At 39.3% G+C, this 15,454-nt stretch overlaps 1 protein-coding gene across 2 annotated transcripts in view; it reads right to left on the reverse strand.

Moving 5' to 3' along the window:
• The window catches only part of Csnk2a2 (casein kinase 2 alpha 2), a 39,643-nt gene extending 24,425 nt beyond the window's left edge, over positions 1-15,218 (reverse strand). The window contains exons 1-4 of one of the 2 annotated variants that reach the window (XM_071604803.1): positions 15,084-15,218; positions 14,205-14,316; positions 2,922-3,023; positions 106-156 (exon numbers count right to left, since the gene is read on the reverse strand). In XM_071604803.1, the coding sequence (XP_071460904.1) occupies positions 106-156; positions 2,922-3,023; positions 14,205-14,316; positions 15,084-15,187 (369 nt within the window). In that variant the 5' untranslated portion in view covers positions 15,188-15,218. The remainder of the gene's footprint in view (positions 1-105; positions 157-2,921; positions 3,024-14,204; positions 14,317-15,083) is intronic. The other variant, XM_071604802.1, reaches the window with a different exon arrangement.
• Between the last annotated feature and the right edge of the window lie 236 nt (positions 15,219-15,454).

Below are 15,454 nucleotides of genomic sequence, written 5' to 3' on the forward strand. Positions count from 1 at the left end.
CACAAGGACATCCTTGGCACCTCTGTGTCCTGGAATTCCAGCTGTACTCATCACCAGCTCTCCACCCTCCCACAACCCTATATCAGAAAGAAAATGTACACGTACCTTAAAATCTGTATTATTGATATATTCAAATACCAAAGCTGGTGTCTTTGACTGTAAGAGAAAATATTAATGCTTTTTAGGTATTCAGACAGTAATGAATGTAATTTGTTTTTGCCATACTGGTCCATTTCTAAATTTCATTTAAGATGAAAAGGGACTCAATCATCAAGGATGGTCTGTTAAAAAATATTTTCTTAAATTTTTATGATGTCTGATTTCATGAAGATATCCACTCTGCAATATTTCAATTTGCCAACTACAAAAGGAGTGACACATGTCATCTAGGTTTAGCAAGCAAGATGCACTTGACAGAATTTTCATAGGTCTTGGGAATCTATTACAAATCTTTTCAGGGCCCCCAAAAGAAAATGTAACTATCTGTGAAACTATCAATAAGTTACCTCGTGAAATTACTGCCCCAGTTAGAATATCTCACTTTAGAAGACAATGTTCCCCAAAAAATCATACTTAATCAAATTTTTAAAAGCACCATAGTCTTTAAAGCAATAAGTATAAAATGTTTAATACTTCCTATGGAAGTACAGATTTTCAAAATGTCAGAAGTAAAATAATGCTAATTGGCAGTAATAAGTTTTCAAAATCGGGAGAAAAGCAGAGGCTTGGGTTATAGAAACAACACCGACAAAAAGCCATCTTGGAAATCTTCACTGCTGACAACATTTGCTTCAGGACTAGGTGAAAGTTACCTAGGAAATAGGGCACAGAGCATGCACGCAGGTCTTTGCCAGGACAATGCACAGCTCAAGCAGCAGCTGCGAACAAATGATTTTTCACCTGTCCCAAATTTTAAAGGTTTCATCAAGACCATCAGAATGCTCTATGGACTCAGGACTAAGTTTGATCCTCTCAAACTTAGGGGATGAGGATTCCCTGATGCTTTTCATCTACTCCAATTTGTTCTATGAAGTAGTAAAACAAACACTTTAACAAATTACAAATATACTAAGTAATACTGAATTCTGTTAATTTTTTTAAAAAATGAAGATGCTCCTGGTGAGCTGGGTGCAATGGCACATGCCTACAATTCTAGCAGCTGGGGAGGCTAAGGCAGAAGGATCACAGGTTCAAAGCCAGCCTCAGCAATTCAGCGAGGCAAGGGTAGGGATGTGGCTCAGTAGTTAAGCACCCCTAGGTTTAATACTTGGTGCCAAAAAAAAAGATACTCCTGGTATACTATGTTATGGCACTGGCTCACATTTTAAAAATTCTTCTGAAAACATATTTTCATGTATGTATTCTTTTTTTAAAAATATCTTAAAAATGGGCAACACTCATTTTTAATGTAGGCCATTTTCAAACATTAGACAGCCCTGGGCTAGTCATTATTAAATCAGTCTGAACTTAGCAGGTTGGATGTATATGTATAAATATTTCTTTTTTTTTTTTTTTGGTGATACTAGAGATCAAGTCCAGGGTCTCACACACACTAGCCAAGTGTTCAACCACTGAGCTATATCCCCAGTCCTTTAAAAAAAAATCTTTTTTTTTTTGAAACCGGGTGTAAGTTGCCTGGGCAGGCCTCAAATTTGTGACTCTTCTGCTTCAGCCTTCCAAGTCACTGGGATTATAGATGTGCAACACCATGCAGGATGGACTATATTTTGAATGACAATCAGATACATTTTGGCATACAACCATCCCTTTTTGGTCTTTCCAGGGTCCACAGGAAAAAATCTTTTCTTTCTTTTTTTTTTTTTTTTTTTTAAGAGGAGTTATTTTATTTTTTAGCTTTAGGTGGACACAATATCTTTATTTTATTTTTATGTGGTACTGAGGATCAAACCCAGTGCCTCACGCATGCCAGGCGAGCGTGCTACTACTTGAGCCACATCCCCAGCCCGGAAAAAAACCTTTTCTTACTCAACAATACTGTGTAACCTTGGGCAAATTACTTCTGTAGACTTTTGTTTTTATCACTACAATGTGGACAATGACAGCAACTACCCCTCTGGATTGTTTGAGGCTTTTTAAAATGATGCAATATAGTTAAATCCTCTGAATAGTGCCTGGCCTGCAATAAGCACTCAATACATATTAGCTACTACACCACATGCGCTATAGCAGACAGAAACAAAGACCTACTTCTTAAATAAACAGAAAATAGTCATGGAAATATTTGGGGTACAGAAGGCAGAGTTCAGAAATGGGATAGAAAGTGATATAAAAGTACATGTGTATATATAAGTGTGTGGGTGTCCTAACTTAAGGCTAAGTTACTCCCCAGGGAGAGAAAACAAAATTAAACAGCACATCTAAAATGGCTAAAAATTAAGCATTTTCACAAAACTATTTTGATTGGTAAAACTTTTAGTAGCATCTACTCTGGAATTAAAGACTAGTTATAAGATGCAGCAGGCTTCTTGACCTCAAGGGGTTAGTGGGCTGTGACTTGCTCAGCTCTACATGCCAGGTGTCCACACAGAGATACTCCAGTATTTCCTTGTGTAAATACAGGTTTTCAAATGTCAAGCTTACTAAGTGAGGTAAGGTAATGCAAACTGGCAGTAATAAGCTTTCAAAAAAAGGACAAAAGCAGAGGCTCAGGGGAGCTACACAGCAAACATTTGTGGGCTAAATCAAAATAATGATAACACAGGACAAGGGTTTTTCTGAATATCCTTTTATATTCTTATAAAAATAGTGGTGGCTACCTTATCACTGGGCCATCTCGATTTTTGTCTGGTGTTCAAAACTATTCACCAGTAAACACACTGTGCACCTTGAGGCTCTGTATATTCAACAACCACCCCCCACCTCCGGTCCATTAGCGCACTTCTCAGCCATCAGCCACTTACCACAGGATCCTTTACAGTATCAATCAGCTTAATGATATTTGTTCCACCACGAAGGTTCTCCAAAATCTTAACCTCACGTTTTATCTTCTTTTTCTTCACTGGCTTAAATACACAAGAGTAATCAGAAGTAAGACTCCTTTTGAAGTTAGTATAATAAATACAACCTGAAAACAATGTAAGCCAATCACATGGTTCATATGCTACCTTATGGACTGGGATGTATTAAAAGAGCATGCCTGAATCAGAAGAGAAAAACTGAGACAAAATGGGCTTGCCCACAAGAACTTTTAAAGTTAAGTTAAATCATTTACAGACTTGTATAATCTATGTGTCAAGATGTTTAAGTAGTTATATCTAAGGCACTTAAAATTTTTGAACACCCATGTCATACTTCAAAAAATAAAATGTTTACTAGATAACTGTCAAATGGAAAGTATTCAAGCTCTGAACAGCTGCATATCAAGGATGTACAAATGGAAAAACTGAAACAAAATGGGGTGCTCTTCCAATGAGTTACATGTAATTTTGACTTCCAGGAATGAAGACCAGTTCACTGACATCAAGTTACAAACTTGTTTCCCAGCTGCTGGCTCCCATTTCCTGTTGCCACTCCCATTTCCTTAATATCTAGAATCTGAAATCAGCACAGAGCCTGTAAAATTTCCCAACAGATTCTATTCCTAAAGAAAGATGTTGGATCAGCAAAGGAGAAAACTGATTGGATAAGTAGTGATTGAAAACCTCTACTATCTGCTAAGCTATCAAACAGCTAGATAGAAAAATCAAAGACATTAATTAGAAATACTCTCATTACACATACCATTTCCTGTCTTACATGGACCAAAGAATTTGAAGACTAAAAGCAGCTCTGAAAAAATAAGGGTATCTCAATCAAGTAAGCTTTACAAGGCACTTAGAACAGTGATTGGCATATAGTAAGCACTGTTACCACCATTATTTTCAAATTATTAGGCAGTAGTAAATATAATCCTCATAAAACCTCTATGCAGTAGAGTCAGCAGAGTGGAGGTCACAGCTAACAGTAGAGGGGGGCCAGGAATCAAATCTGGGGGTCTGATTCTGTATGCCACAGTATTCCATGCTGTGTTTTTGTACTCCAGAGTGGCTGAGGGGGAAAAAAAACCTAAGGGGAAAAGGAGTTTTGTATCGCTGAAACACTGTTACAATAGCATAGGTAACTAGAGGCCAGTGGGGTCTGGTATGAAATGTTAAAACAAGAACTCAAAAGCTGTTGCAGGGGTTCAGGGAACAGTAACACAACCATATACCAGAGATCATCATTTTTTTTTTTTTTTTTTAACCATACTTGAACCCAGGGGCGTTAGTTCATTGGGCCATATCCTTAGTCCTTTTTAAAGTTTTTTATTTTGAGACAGGGCCTTGCTATGTTGCTGAGAAGACCATTATCTTTTGTTGGTCCCTGACACACAGCTCTCAACAATTGAAAGAGGAAAGGAGAAGACTGTGAAACAGAGCACCTGCACTCTAGCTGCATCCTTGCAAGTCAGCTGTGAAAGACAATGTCACTGTCTACTTTGCCAGGGTTCCCAGTACAGCAGGTCTGGCTGCTGTGTCCCTGGCCCCATCTCCACTTAGGCACTTTACTCCTTAGTCTCCTTTTCATAATTATGAACTTCATTGTTTTCAGAAAATGAAGTACTACACAATTTGATTTAAAACAAAAACAAAGCCAACCAGGGAAGGACATATTACATAATAACTAGCCTATAAGCTTCAAAAATGCCAATGTCAAGATATGGACTGAGCAACAGTTTCCAGATATGAAAGATGTGACAACTGAATGTAACACATGATCTGAGATTTTCTTTGTTATAAAGAACATTATAGGCACAACTGCAAATGTGAACGAAGGCTATAGATTAGCTATAAGCACTGAATTAATGTTAACTTCCGATTTCTGAGCATGGAAGCATGGGTAAGAAATTGTCTTTGTCTTTAAGGAAACACATGCCGAAGTAGTTAGGATGGCTACAATTTACTCTCAAGCACTTCAGAAAAACTAAATATGTGTCTGTATGTACATACACATGCAAATACATGGTATGTATATGAAAACAAAGAAGGATAAAGCATTAACATTTGAGGAACTAAGTGAAAGGTATATGGAAATACTTGTAACTTTTCTTAAAGTCTAAAATTATATCGCGAAATTAAAGGAAAAATAAAAGTTGGCTATCTTGTATGTATAAAATCAGCCAATGCTACCATTGTATTAAATAACTTTCAATGTGAGAAAATTCTAGAGTTGTCATCCACAACTCTAGGGGGAAAAAGACCCACAGCCAGAAGCCTGTTTACAATAAGCAACCTCTTCTTCTACTAAGAGCATCCTTAACTCCTCACAGGGTAATTCACTAAATAAGTTATCTTTATGATGCTGCCCACATAAAGCCCTCCACTCTCTCCTGTTACTCAGCAACAGGTCAGGCAGGTGCATAGTTCCTGGACAACCAGGTTAAGATCAAGCTATCCTTCAACATATCTAAAGGCAACTCAGAGCAACTGAAGCATATTTTGTTGCCAAATGTCACTTGTCCAAAAACTATCCAAATTAGAGATTGAGAATAGCAGGGCAATTCTAAAGTGGCATAATTGAGTACAGCAGTTAAGAGTCCTCATATGCTGACAAAAGATCAAAGAGTTACAAAAAGGAAAGTGACCTGCAGCCCAGGACATTCCCTCCAACCCATCAAGAACAAGCTCCAGACAGCTCTCTTTAGCCTCAGTTTATTTCCAAACCTGAGAAAGTCAGATGGAGTGAAAGAGACCATTTTAATTCTACAAATGGAATCAGAGAGAAAAAGTCAGAATTTATGAGAGGCTCATTAACATCCCCCAAAAAAGATAAATTCTAAGTTTCAAAGAAATACAGATGCTTTGACTCTCCTGTCTAGAGTTTACACCCATTCACTACCAGTTACACAAAATGCAGAAACCACATGATTTCCACAAAGATCTCATGATTTCATCTTGTATGCTACACAAAAAGTCTCTCATAGGGTTCATTTACTTCAGTTCAGAGAATACCTGTTGAAAATATTCAAACTGAATTAGCTTAGCTATTTTCCAAATCCCTCTATTTTTTTTTATTAAACCCAAAATCCAGATGGATAGTACTGGTGCATGCCTGTAATCCCATGCACAGAAAATGCTAAGGCAGGAGGATCTCAAGTTCAAAGCCAGCCTCAACTTAGCAAGGCCCTGTCTCAAAACAAACAAATAAACAAATAAATAAGGGCTAGAGATGTGGTTCAGTGGTTAAGCATTCCTGGGTTCAATCCCTGGTACTATAAAATAAACAAACAAAACCACCCCATCCCCCCCCCCAAAAAAAAATCTCGAAGTCCATTAAAGCAGCAAAAAGTTAAAAAGAGAAGGGCTGGGGCTATGGCTCAGTGGTAGAGTGCTTGCCTCGCACATGTGAGGCACTGGGTTCGATCCTCAGCACCACATAAAAATAAATAAAAATATTTTTAAAAAGTTAAAAAAGAAATTAAAGTAGCAAATCAAGTTTCAGAAATAAATAAATTTTGGAATTTATAGGAAATATTTAAAGGGAAAGAAACATTTAAAATTTTCTGTGCATGCGCTCTGGAAATTTAAAAAGGAAGGAAGGAAGAAGAGGAAAAAGAGAAAGGAAAGAAGGAAGGAGTCTTCCAGAAGGTTTCTACCAATGTGATGATCAGCTCTTGCTATTTGGGAGAACTTTTTCCTTTCTGATATCCAAAAACGTTGAAACAAAATATAAATTTAGTGCCAGTCTGCTTAGAAAGATAAGAGTTGGCAAAATCCGTAATCTGCCCCATTTATTTACCTAGTTCTTTTTTCCCTTTTCTTCTTCTTCTTTTTTTTTGGTACAAGAGAGTGAACATTTAACCAATGAGCCACATCCTCAGCCTTTTTTAAAATTTTGAGACAAGTTCTCACTAAGTTGCTAGGGCCTTGTTAAGTTGCTGAGGCTGACTCTGAACTTGTGATCCTCTGCTGCAGCTTCCTGAGTAGCTGGGATTACAGGCATGCACCACTGCTCCTGGCTCTTTTTCTTTTTTTTTTTTTGCACTTAACCACTGAGTCACACCCCCCAGCCCTTTTTCATATTTCCTTTTGAGACAGGGTTTAAGTTGCTGAGGCTGGTTCGGAACTTGCAATCCTCTTGCCTCAGTCTCTTGAGGAGTTGCTGGAATCATAGGCATGCGCCACCACAACTGGCTTTTCTTTTTCTCTTAAAGGCAGATTTGAGAAAGATTTCAATTACTAGCATTTAATTACAAATTAACTTGCAAACTTACATTTGAAAAGTATAAGAATTGTGACCTCAATAAATTCCAAATATTAACAGGCAAAAAAATCCCACTTAAACTTATTTCTTGGATTGATAAATTCAAGACAGGAAAAATAACCTATAACTTCCAAAACTGGGTTACTTATTCTAGATCAAACCAAAGAAGACCCTACTAGATATTAAGTTTATCACCTGCATCAAACAATTACCATTGATAATGGTTGCTAAGAATGAAGAAGGATGAAGTAAGGAACAAAGTTCAGCCTGGATGATGGCACTTGTTTTATTATCTTGGTAGCATCTCTGAAACCCACTGCACTTGACCTAAATATAAATATCATTCGAGCAATAAATATCATTCACAGCAATTTCTTCACTATTTTTTCAAGTCTCATCATTATCATTACATTATCAATTGCTTAAGGGTAACTATTTATTTTTAGGATTAAAAAATATTTTTTGTTAATTTAAAAAGGAAAGGTATAAAATCAAAATGACAATGAGATATCATCTCACACCATTAGGATGGCTATTATAAAAACCAGAAAGTAACAAGTGTTGGTGAGCACGTGGAGAAGAGGAGCCTCTGTACACTGCTATTGGGAAGGAATAGCCACCGCGGAAAATTCCTCAAAAAATTAAAAATAGAATTACCTTCTGATCCAGCAATTCCAAAAGCGGTACTCATACACCCATTTCAAAGCAGCGTTATTCATAATAGCTAAAATGTGGAAGTAGCCCAAGTGTCTGTTGATGGTCAAACAGATAAATGTGATATATACATACAATGGGATATTATTCAGGCTTAAAAAGGAAAGACCTTCTGACATGTGCTACAACATGGATGAACTTGGGGGAAATCATGCTAAGTGAAATAAGTCAGCCACAAAAAGACCCTTAATGATTCTACTTACATGAAGTACTCAGGACACTCAAAATCATAGAGACCAAAAGTAGAATGGTCATTTCAGTAACTGGGAAGAGGGAGGACTGGACAGTTACTGTTGAATGAGCAATTTTAATTTTGTAAGATGAAAAGTTACATAGATGGGTGGTGGTAACGGTTACACAACATTATGAATGCATTCTGACTTAAAATGGGTAAAATGGCACATTCTATATGCATGTTACCCCAATTAAAAAATTAGAGGTGAGGGGGAAGGCAGCTTAATCTCATCAAGTGAATGTTACAACCCTTACTACTATTGTTTCTGCCTCTTAAACCGTTCACTTGGTCCAACTGTAATGCTGTTATTACAAACCATACTATACTGCTCTCAATGCGTCACTGTCTTCAGCAAATCCAAACCTCTGGCAAGAGTACTATTTATCATAGTTTGTTCAAAGGACACTGAGGCACAAAGAATTTAAATTGTTCAACATCAGTTTCTGAGTATTTGAGATGACATCTGAGTTTGGGCAATCAACTTCCTGGGCCAGATTCTCTCAGGAAAGAAAAATATTTTGTGGATTATTAAAACACTATCATCTACCTACTCATTTATCTATATTTCATGATTTGCCTTTCTTACAGATGAGAAAACAGCCAAAGGGTATGAAGAAACTAGTTCAAGTCTTCTACCTTCCTTGTATAACTTGTCTTATACTATACCACCCAGATTATGAGATGGCAGATCCTAAAATTAGGATCTAAAAATTATCTAGAGGCCTGCTCCACACATAGGAATGAATACTCTCTATCAAGATATTCTTTTGCTGGGTGTGGTAGCCTGTAAATCCGGTGGCTCAGGAGGCTTGAGATAGGAGGATTACAAGTTCAAAGCCAGCCTCAGCAATAGCAAGGTGCTAAGCAACTCAGGGAGATGCCAGTCTCTAAATAAAATACAAAATAGGGCTGGGGATATGACTCAGTGGTTGAGTGCCCGAGTTCAATCCTTGGTATCCCCCCCACCTCCCAAAAAGATTTTCTTTTCACACGTATTCACTTTCAAATAAGCTCTAATATATTAAAAGGATAAAACTGTAACCCCACAAAATCTGACAAGTGATAATGAGACATGGAGAAACTGAATGGGTTAAAAAGCATAAAAATAATGCTCACTGAGGCTTCAAATGAAGAAAGTAAAATAGTATTTCCCTTACATATTAAACTTGTTGCTGGGGATGCTAATCATAGAGACCCTCTGCCTACAACTCTCTGGGTTTGCATCTATTTGTCACTTCAACTAGCAACCCACCAAAGTCAAATACTTAGAAGAATAACTCCAAAAATTAATTAGAGATAATTTCATTTGATTTTAGTGAGTATTCTCCAATCCTTCCAGTACACTTCAATACATCAAGAAATCAAATATTCAGCAAATGTTCTATATTCCTCAGATCTACCAAGACTAAATGACAGGTATGCAGAGTTCTACACCTAGTGCCTCTACCCACTAATATGCAACTTTGATCACGTCACATCCTTTCTTTAGGTCCTAGTTTATCTATAAAAGACAGACTAGGGTTCTAATCACTTATAAGCTCCTATACCCTGTGATTCTGTTTGACAAAGGATAACTACACTTTCCATCTGAAACCCATTTTAACCCCAATGTTAGAAACAGCACTGACTAGTCCACACACAATTTTTAATGTTACTATATTTTAATAATACTGTTTTAACTTTTGATACCATGAGACATTTGTGAAAACTAGAATTCACAAAAAATGTAAATACCACTAATGTGTTGCTTTAGGAAGATACATGTACACATACCCAAATGAAGGGTAAAAACCCTACCTCTGAAAAAAAGCAGAAATAAAGAAGGAAGCAATATATCAGTATGTAGAAAACATCCTTTGGATATAACATAAAGACTGCCAGTCGCCATAAAGTCATCAAAGATCTGTATCAATGCTACCTCCTGACAACACAAAATTTTTAAGAATTTGTAAATACAGCAAACATGTTTAAAAAACATTTTAATCCCACCATTCTCTGTTTTAACTTCAAGAATTAATTTCTGTGGAAAAAAACGGATAGCCCAGCTGTTATAAAATAATACTATTCAAAGGAAGCATTATATGGGAATTTCCATGTCATTGTAGCACTGGCTCAAAAAGCTATACAATGGTGTTGTTCTTGACTACTATTCACCAAATAGCAGTTTAATTTGAAAGATCCCAAAGACCCCAGGAAGCGCGAAAATCCATACATACAGGTAGTACCCACAAAATGCTAAAATTTATCTAAAATGGTTAAATGTTTTCATTTCTGTGGATAGCTTTTTTTTTTTTTTGGTGCCAGGGAATTAACTCGGGGCACTAGACCACTGAGCCACATTCCCAGCCCCCTATTTTGTATTTTACTTAGAGACAGGGTCTCATGAGTTGCTTAATGCCTCGCCATTGCTGAGGCTGGATTTGAACTCACAACCCTCCTGTCTCAACCTCCAAAGCCCTGGGATCACAGGCGTGCACCATCGCACACAGCCTGTGTATAGCTTTCTAAGTGGTATTACATTACAGAGGAACTGAGGAATAGATTTTTCAGAATTAAAATATGAAACTTCTGACACTGAAGTAAATTAAAATATAAAACTTTTGACACAGAGCTTTCTGCTCTGCTCTATAGATCCTTACCATTCCCAAAACAAACTCTTGTCAGAAAAATATACAACCTTTTTACTGATTAGGAAGTTTTAAGATTTTAGCCCGTGAATATACCACTTGAGGATAGCCTGTAAAATTTTCCTCACCAGTTCCTAAATTCACAAAAATCTCTTAATAGCTCGAATACATTTTGATCAACAAAATACTTAGAAATCTCAGATGCAAATTAAATGAAATAAAATTTCTCGGTGATCACTCAGAATCCAATCATTCTCATAAATGGAAAGACTGTTATAAAATGGTATTTACTGAAAAAGACATCCTGTCCTTGAAGGAATGTACCCTTTGTCTCGGTTACTCCATGAACTTTAATACACTAAGTTCCTTCTGCAGCTGAAAAACAACCAGGGTATATGAAATGGAAGCCTTTTCTATATTCCAAACTGAGGAGCTTATACTCCGCTAATGACTTAATTTCCTATAACCAAACACCACAATGGTAGATATTAGTCATAACTTGAACTTATTTGAGTAAGGGAATATAACCTCAGATAAAGACCATGTTCTTTTAGCCAAGTGCAGTGGTACATGAATGCAGGAGGCTGAGGTAGGAGGATCACAAGTCTGAGGCCAGCTTAGTGAGGTCCTAACAAATTTAAATGAGACCCTATCTCAAAATTAAAAATAAAAAGGATGTTTGGCTTGGTGGCGCACACTTGTAATCCCAGCGGCTCGGGAGGCTGAAGCAGGAGGATCCCGAGTTCAAAGCCAGCCTCAATAATGGTGAGGAGCTGAGACCCTGTCTCTAAATAAAATACAAAAAAGGGCTGGGGAAGTGGCTCAGTGATTGAGTGTCTCTGAGTTCAATTCCAGCATCCCCTCAAAAATAAAAAATAAAATAAATAAAAAGGGCTGGAGATGTAGCACAGTGATAAAACACACTGGGTTCAATTCCCAGTACGAGTACCCAAAATATAATACTACTTTGAACCTATTTTAGTAACAAAACCACAATAATACCATTAGTGGTTTCTTACCCTATCCTTCAAATAGGAATAGAACCTGGATAGAAATGCCACAGGGCTTTGAAAAACATAAAGAAGTCTAGTTTTCACCAGTGGAAATATGGTGATTCAGGTCGTATCAAGGAAAGAAACAAAAAACATTTCACTAACCAAATCATCAAAGGCAACTTCTAAGTCTCATTTTAGGACAGTGGAACTTATAAGATCTGCTGAGTACAGTGGCATACACCTGTAATATCAGCTACTCAGGAGGCAGGACATCGCAAAATCAAGGCCAACTTGGGCAACTTAGTGAGACCTTGTCTCAAAAAAAAAAGCCAGGCACGGTGGCACAGGTTGATAATGCCAGCAGCTCAGGAGGCTGAGGTAGGAGGATCACAGGTTTGAAATCAGCCTCAGCAACTTAGAGACCCTGTCTCAAAATTTTATAAAAGGGGGTCTGGGGTTGTGGCTCAGAGGTAGAACACTCCCCTAGCACAGGTGAGACCCTGGGTTCAATCCTCAGTACCACATAAAAGTAAATAAGTAAAATAACATATTGTGTCCAACTACAACTAAAAAAATAAATATTTTAAAAAGCGGGGGGTAGGGGGCCACTGAGTGTAGTTCAGTGGTAGAGTATTTGCCCAGCATATGGAAGGCCCTGATTTCAATCCCTAGCACTGAAAAAGAAAAGAAAAAGATCCTACAATTCAATGTTGAAATGAGCAGTAAGAGACATGAAGAAATAGGCAAGAAGAGTTCTAGTCAAGGGTCATTTCAATGTAATGTCAGGGCAGTTTCTTACAAGGATGACTGAAGAGCAATGTGATGCTTTCCTAAATGAACACACTGGTATTTAAACACGTGCCTGAATGCTGTTCTTTTCAACAAAGTCCACAGGAAACTGCACACTTACATTTAAAATGTTGCCATTGCACAAAAGTTTATGCATTTTTCTAGAATTGCTTTATTCATTCTTCTGAATGTACAGCAGTGGGATGTGGATTGTGTCCTAACTTCAATTTATGTTTGCTCATGATTGGAAGCAGCTTATATTAAAAACATTTATGCTTATATACATAAAAGAATCATGGCTTCCTTGGACAATGTGACTAAAGGAAACATTTAAATATTTTTGTTTTAAACATGCATGCACATATGTGTGCACACACACACAAAAACACATATACATATATACACCTTATAGGTACAACTCATACTCGGGGAAGAGGGGAGTCAAACTCCATATCTTAAACATCATTTGCCCACTTTTCATCCCCAATGTTTCTGACAACACAGGTAACTTCAATTATGGCTCTGTACTGCTCCTTCATCACTAGACTTGGATGGGCTTAGTGATGGCCCTAGAGATTGACAGAGTGCATAAACTTGACCCCTCATATTATACAGCTGCCCCAACACACAAGAGCAACTTTTCAATCCCATATTCTTACTCCACAGAACCTCTCAAAAGGCGTCACAATGGAAATCAAGTACATGTAAGAGTACCCTTCGGTCTTCTTGATCTTTCACTAAATGACATGTACATACATTAAATAATCTGGCAAAAATGAGGACCCATCAGAGTCTAAGTATTGCTTTTTAGTATACCCTATAAAACATTATCAAACCTCACAATCAGTTACCTGAAGGAAAATTTACCTATTTCTTGATGCTTACTAAGATCATGCTTAATCTGAGAGATAACAAAAGACATGTCATCAAACTGCTAAACCGGACATTAGGACAGTTTTTGTTCCAATTCTCATTTTAGTGATTAGAACTGCAGTCTTCTGTTGCTCCAAATTTTACTTTTACTAGCTGATAATAAACAACGGCTAACTGGCTTCCTAATAAGATTTCCGCCCCCGCACTAATGGCTAACTATCCATTCCACCTGAAACTTTATTACCAAAGAAGAAGAAATAAGTGATAATTCACTGAAGGAGTCTCCTTTTATTTGGACTTCAAAGTTATCTCTGAAGCCACTCTAGTTTTTAACAACTTTTTTTCTGGAATAACTCAGAACCAAAAGTAACAAACACAAAAATCACAGAGCCTTTGGATTGATGGAAATCTCCCATTAAAAGACTTTCTTTCCTTTGAATACCTATTTATTTTGGGACAAATAACCATTTTGGAATTAGTTTTGGGAATCCCTAATTTATACTTCAGAACAAGGATGTTCCTGAGCTAACAGCTCAGATTTGAGATTAGTCTGCATATTTTCTCAAAAGTTCACAGGAAAATGGGATGGGAGGAGGAAAGGAGTGACATCCGACAAAAGATACATAAAATAGTTTGCACTGCTCATTCTAGAAGGTGGCAAGAGCAGCTTATGTCCTTTTGACCTGTGGGAAAAAAAAATATTTGCAATGCCACTCGTAAGACACTCACCTTGAGAATTTTTACAACCACTCTTTCATTGTTGGTGATGTTGATGGCCTCAAATACTTCACTATACTTCCCACGACCAAGTTTCCGAACAAGTTGGTAATCATCTTGATTACTGTGGAAGGCAAGAGACACAAATAAATGCCAGGATTTGGGATTAACTAACCCTATGCCCACTGTACACCCAGTCTAAATGTTTCCACTAATCAAACATTTGGAAGTGTCCAGATATCATGCCACAATTCATTCCCTAAATGAAAGCCACGGCATAAACCTGGCTCCCTTCATTCTGCAGAGCTCCCAACGAGGAGATGGGAGCAGGAAGACAGCACTGAGCCAATCTAAGGTGTCAAGTAAAGCATCCACCTGGAGGCCCAGAGGGTGCCCGCTCTTCCCGTGGCTCCACCAGCACCTGCCTATTCCACATTCTTAAGGCAGACAGTGAATCTGGACGTCTTTAAAAATTTTCCTCCCACCCAGCCTCATTTCAGAAAACTAAAAAGGCAGCGAATTTTAATAGCTCAAGGGGACAGCTGTTGACTTCCCACCCCAATAGAAACCCAAAAGTGTGAGGAGGAGGAGGAACTGCTCCCTCACTCCCAGGGTCTGGTCCCTGGACCCTACACTTCTCCTCGACCCCCCGCACCCCCACAAAGCAAAAAAAAGCAGCAGCAAATCTCTGGAGACGAGCGGTGTGCAAAGCCGGGATACAGGGGTGGGGAGGTGGGCAGGGAAGAGGAAGAGGACATGTGCGAGAGGGGGGCCTGTGCCTCCCACCCCAGACCCGAGGCGGCGCCGGCCCACCGAGGAGCCGGCGGAGAGGCGGATCCCCCGGGTTCGAGTGCGGTTTGCGCCGGGGGGCGGGGGGGGCGGCGGCTTTACCCCCAGCTCGGGACGTGAGCTTCGTAGTCCCAGTACTCGCGGCTCCTCAGGCTGTTCACCTCGGCGTAGACCCGGGCCCTACTGCCCGCGGCCGGGCCGGGCATGGCGGGCGGGACCGGGGGGCGCCGCGGGGCGCAGAGGGCGGCGGCGCGGCGGGGGGCGCGGGGCGGCGGGCGCAAGGGGCGGCGGGCCGCGGGGCGCCGGAGGAGGAGGAGGAGCGCGGCGGCGGGCGGCCGCGCCAGGCCGGGCCCGCGGGGGCGGGCGGGCAGGGGGCGCGGGGGGCGCCGGCAGAGCCGGCCCGGCCCTGGAGCTGCCGGCGGGGCGGCGGGGCGCTCGCACTCCGCGGCGGCCTCCGCTCGGCTCGCGGCCCC

Source organism: Marmota flaviventris, chromosome 18 (assembly GCF_047511675.1).
Source record: "Marmota flaviventris isolate mMarFla1 chromosome 18, mMarFla1.hap1, whole genome shotgun sequence".
In the NCBI taxonomy this organism is placed as follows: domain Eukaryota; kingdom Metazoa; phylum Chordata; class Mammalia; order Rodentia; family Sciuridae; genus Marmota; species Marmota flaviventris.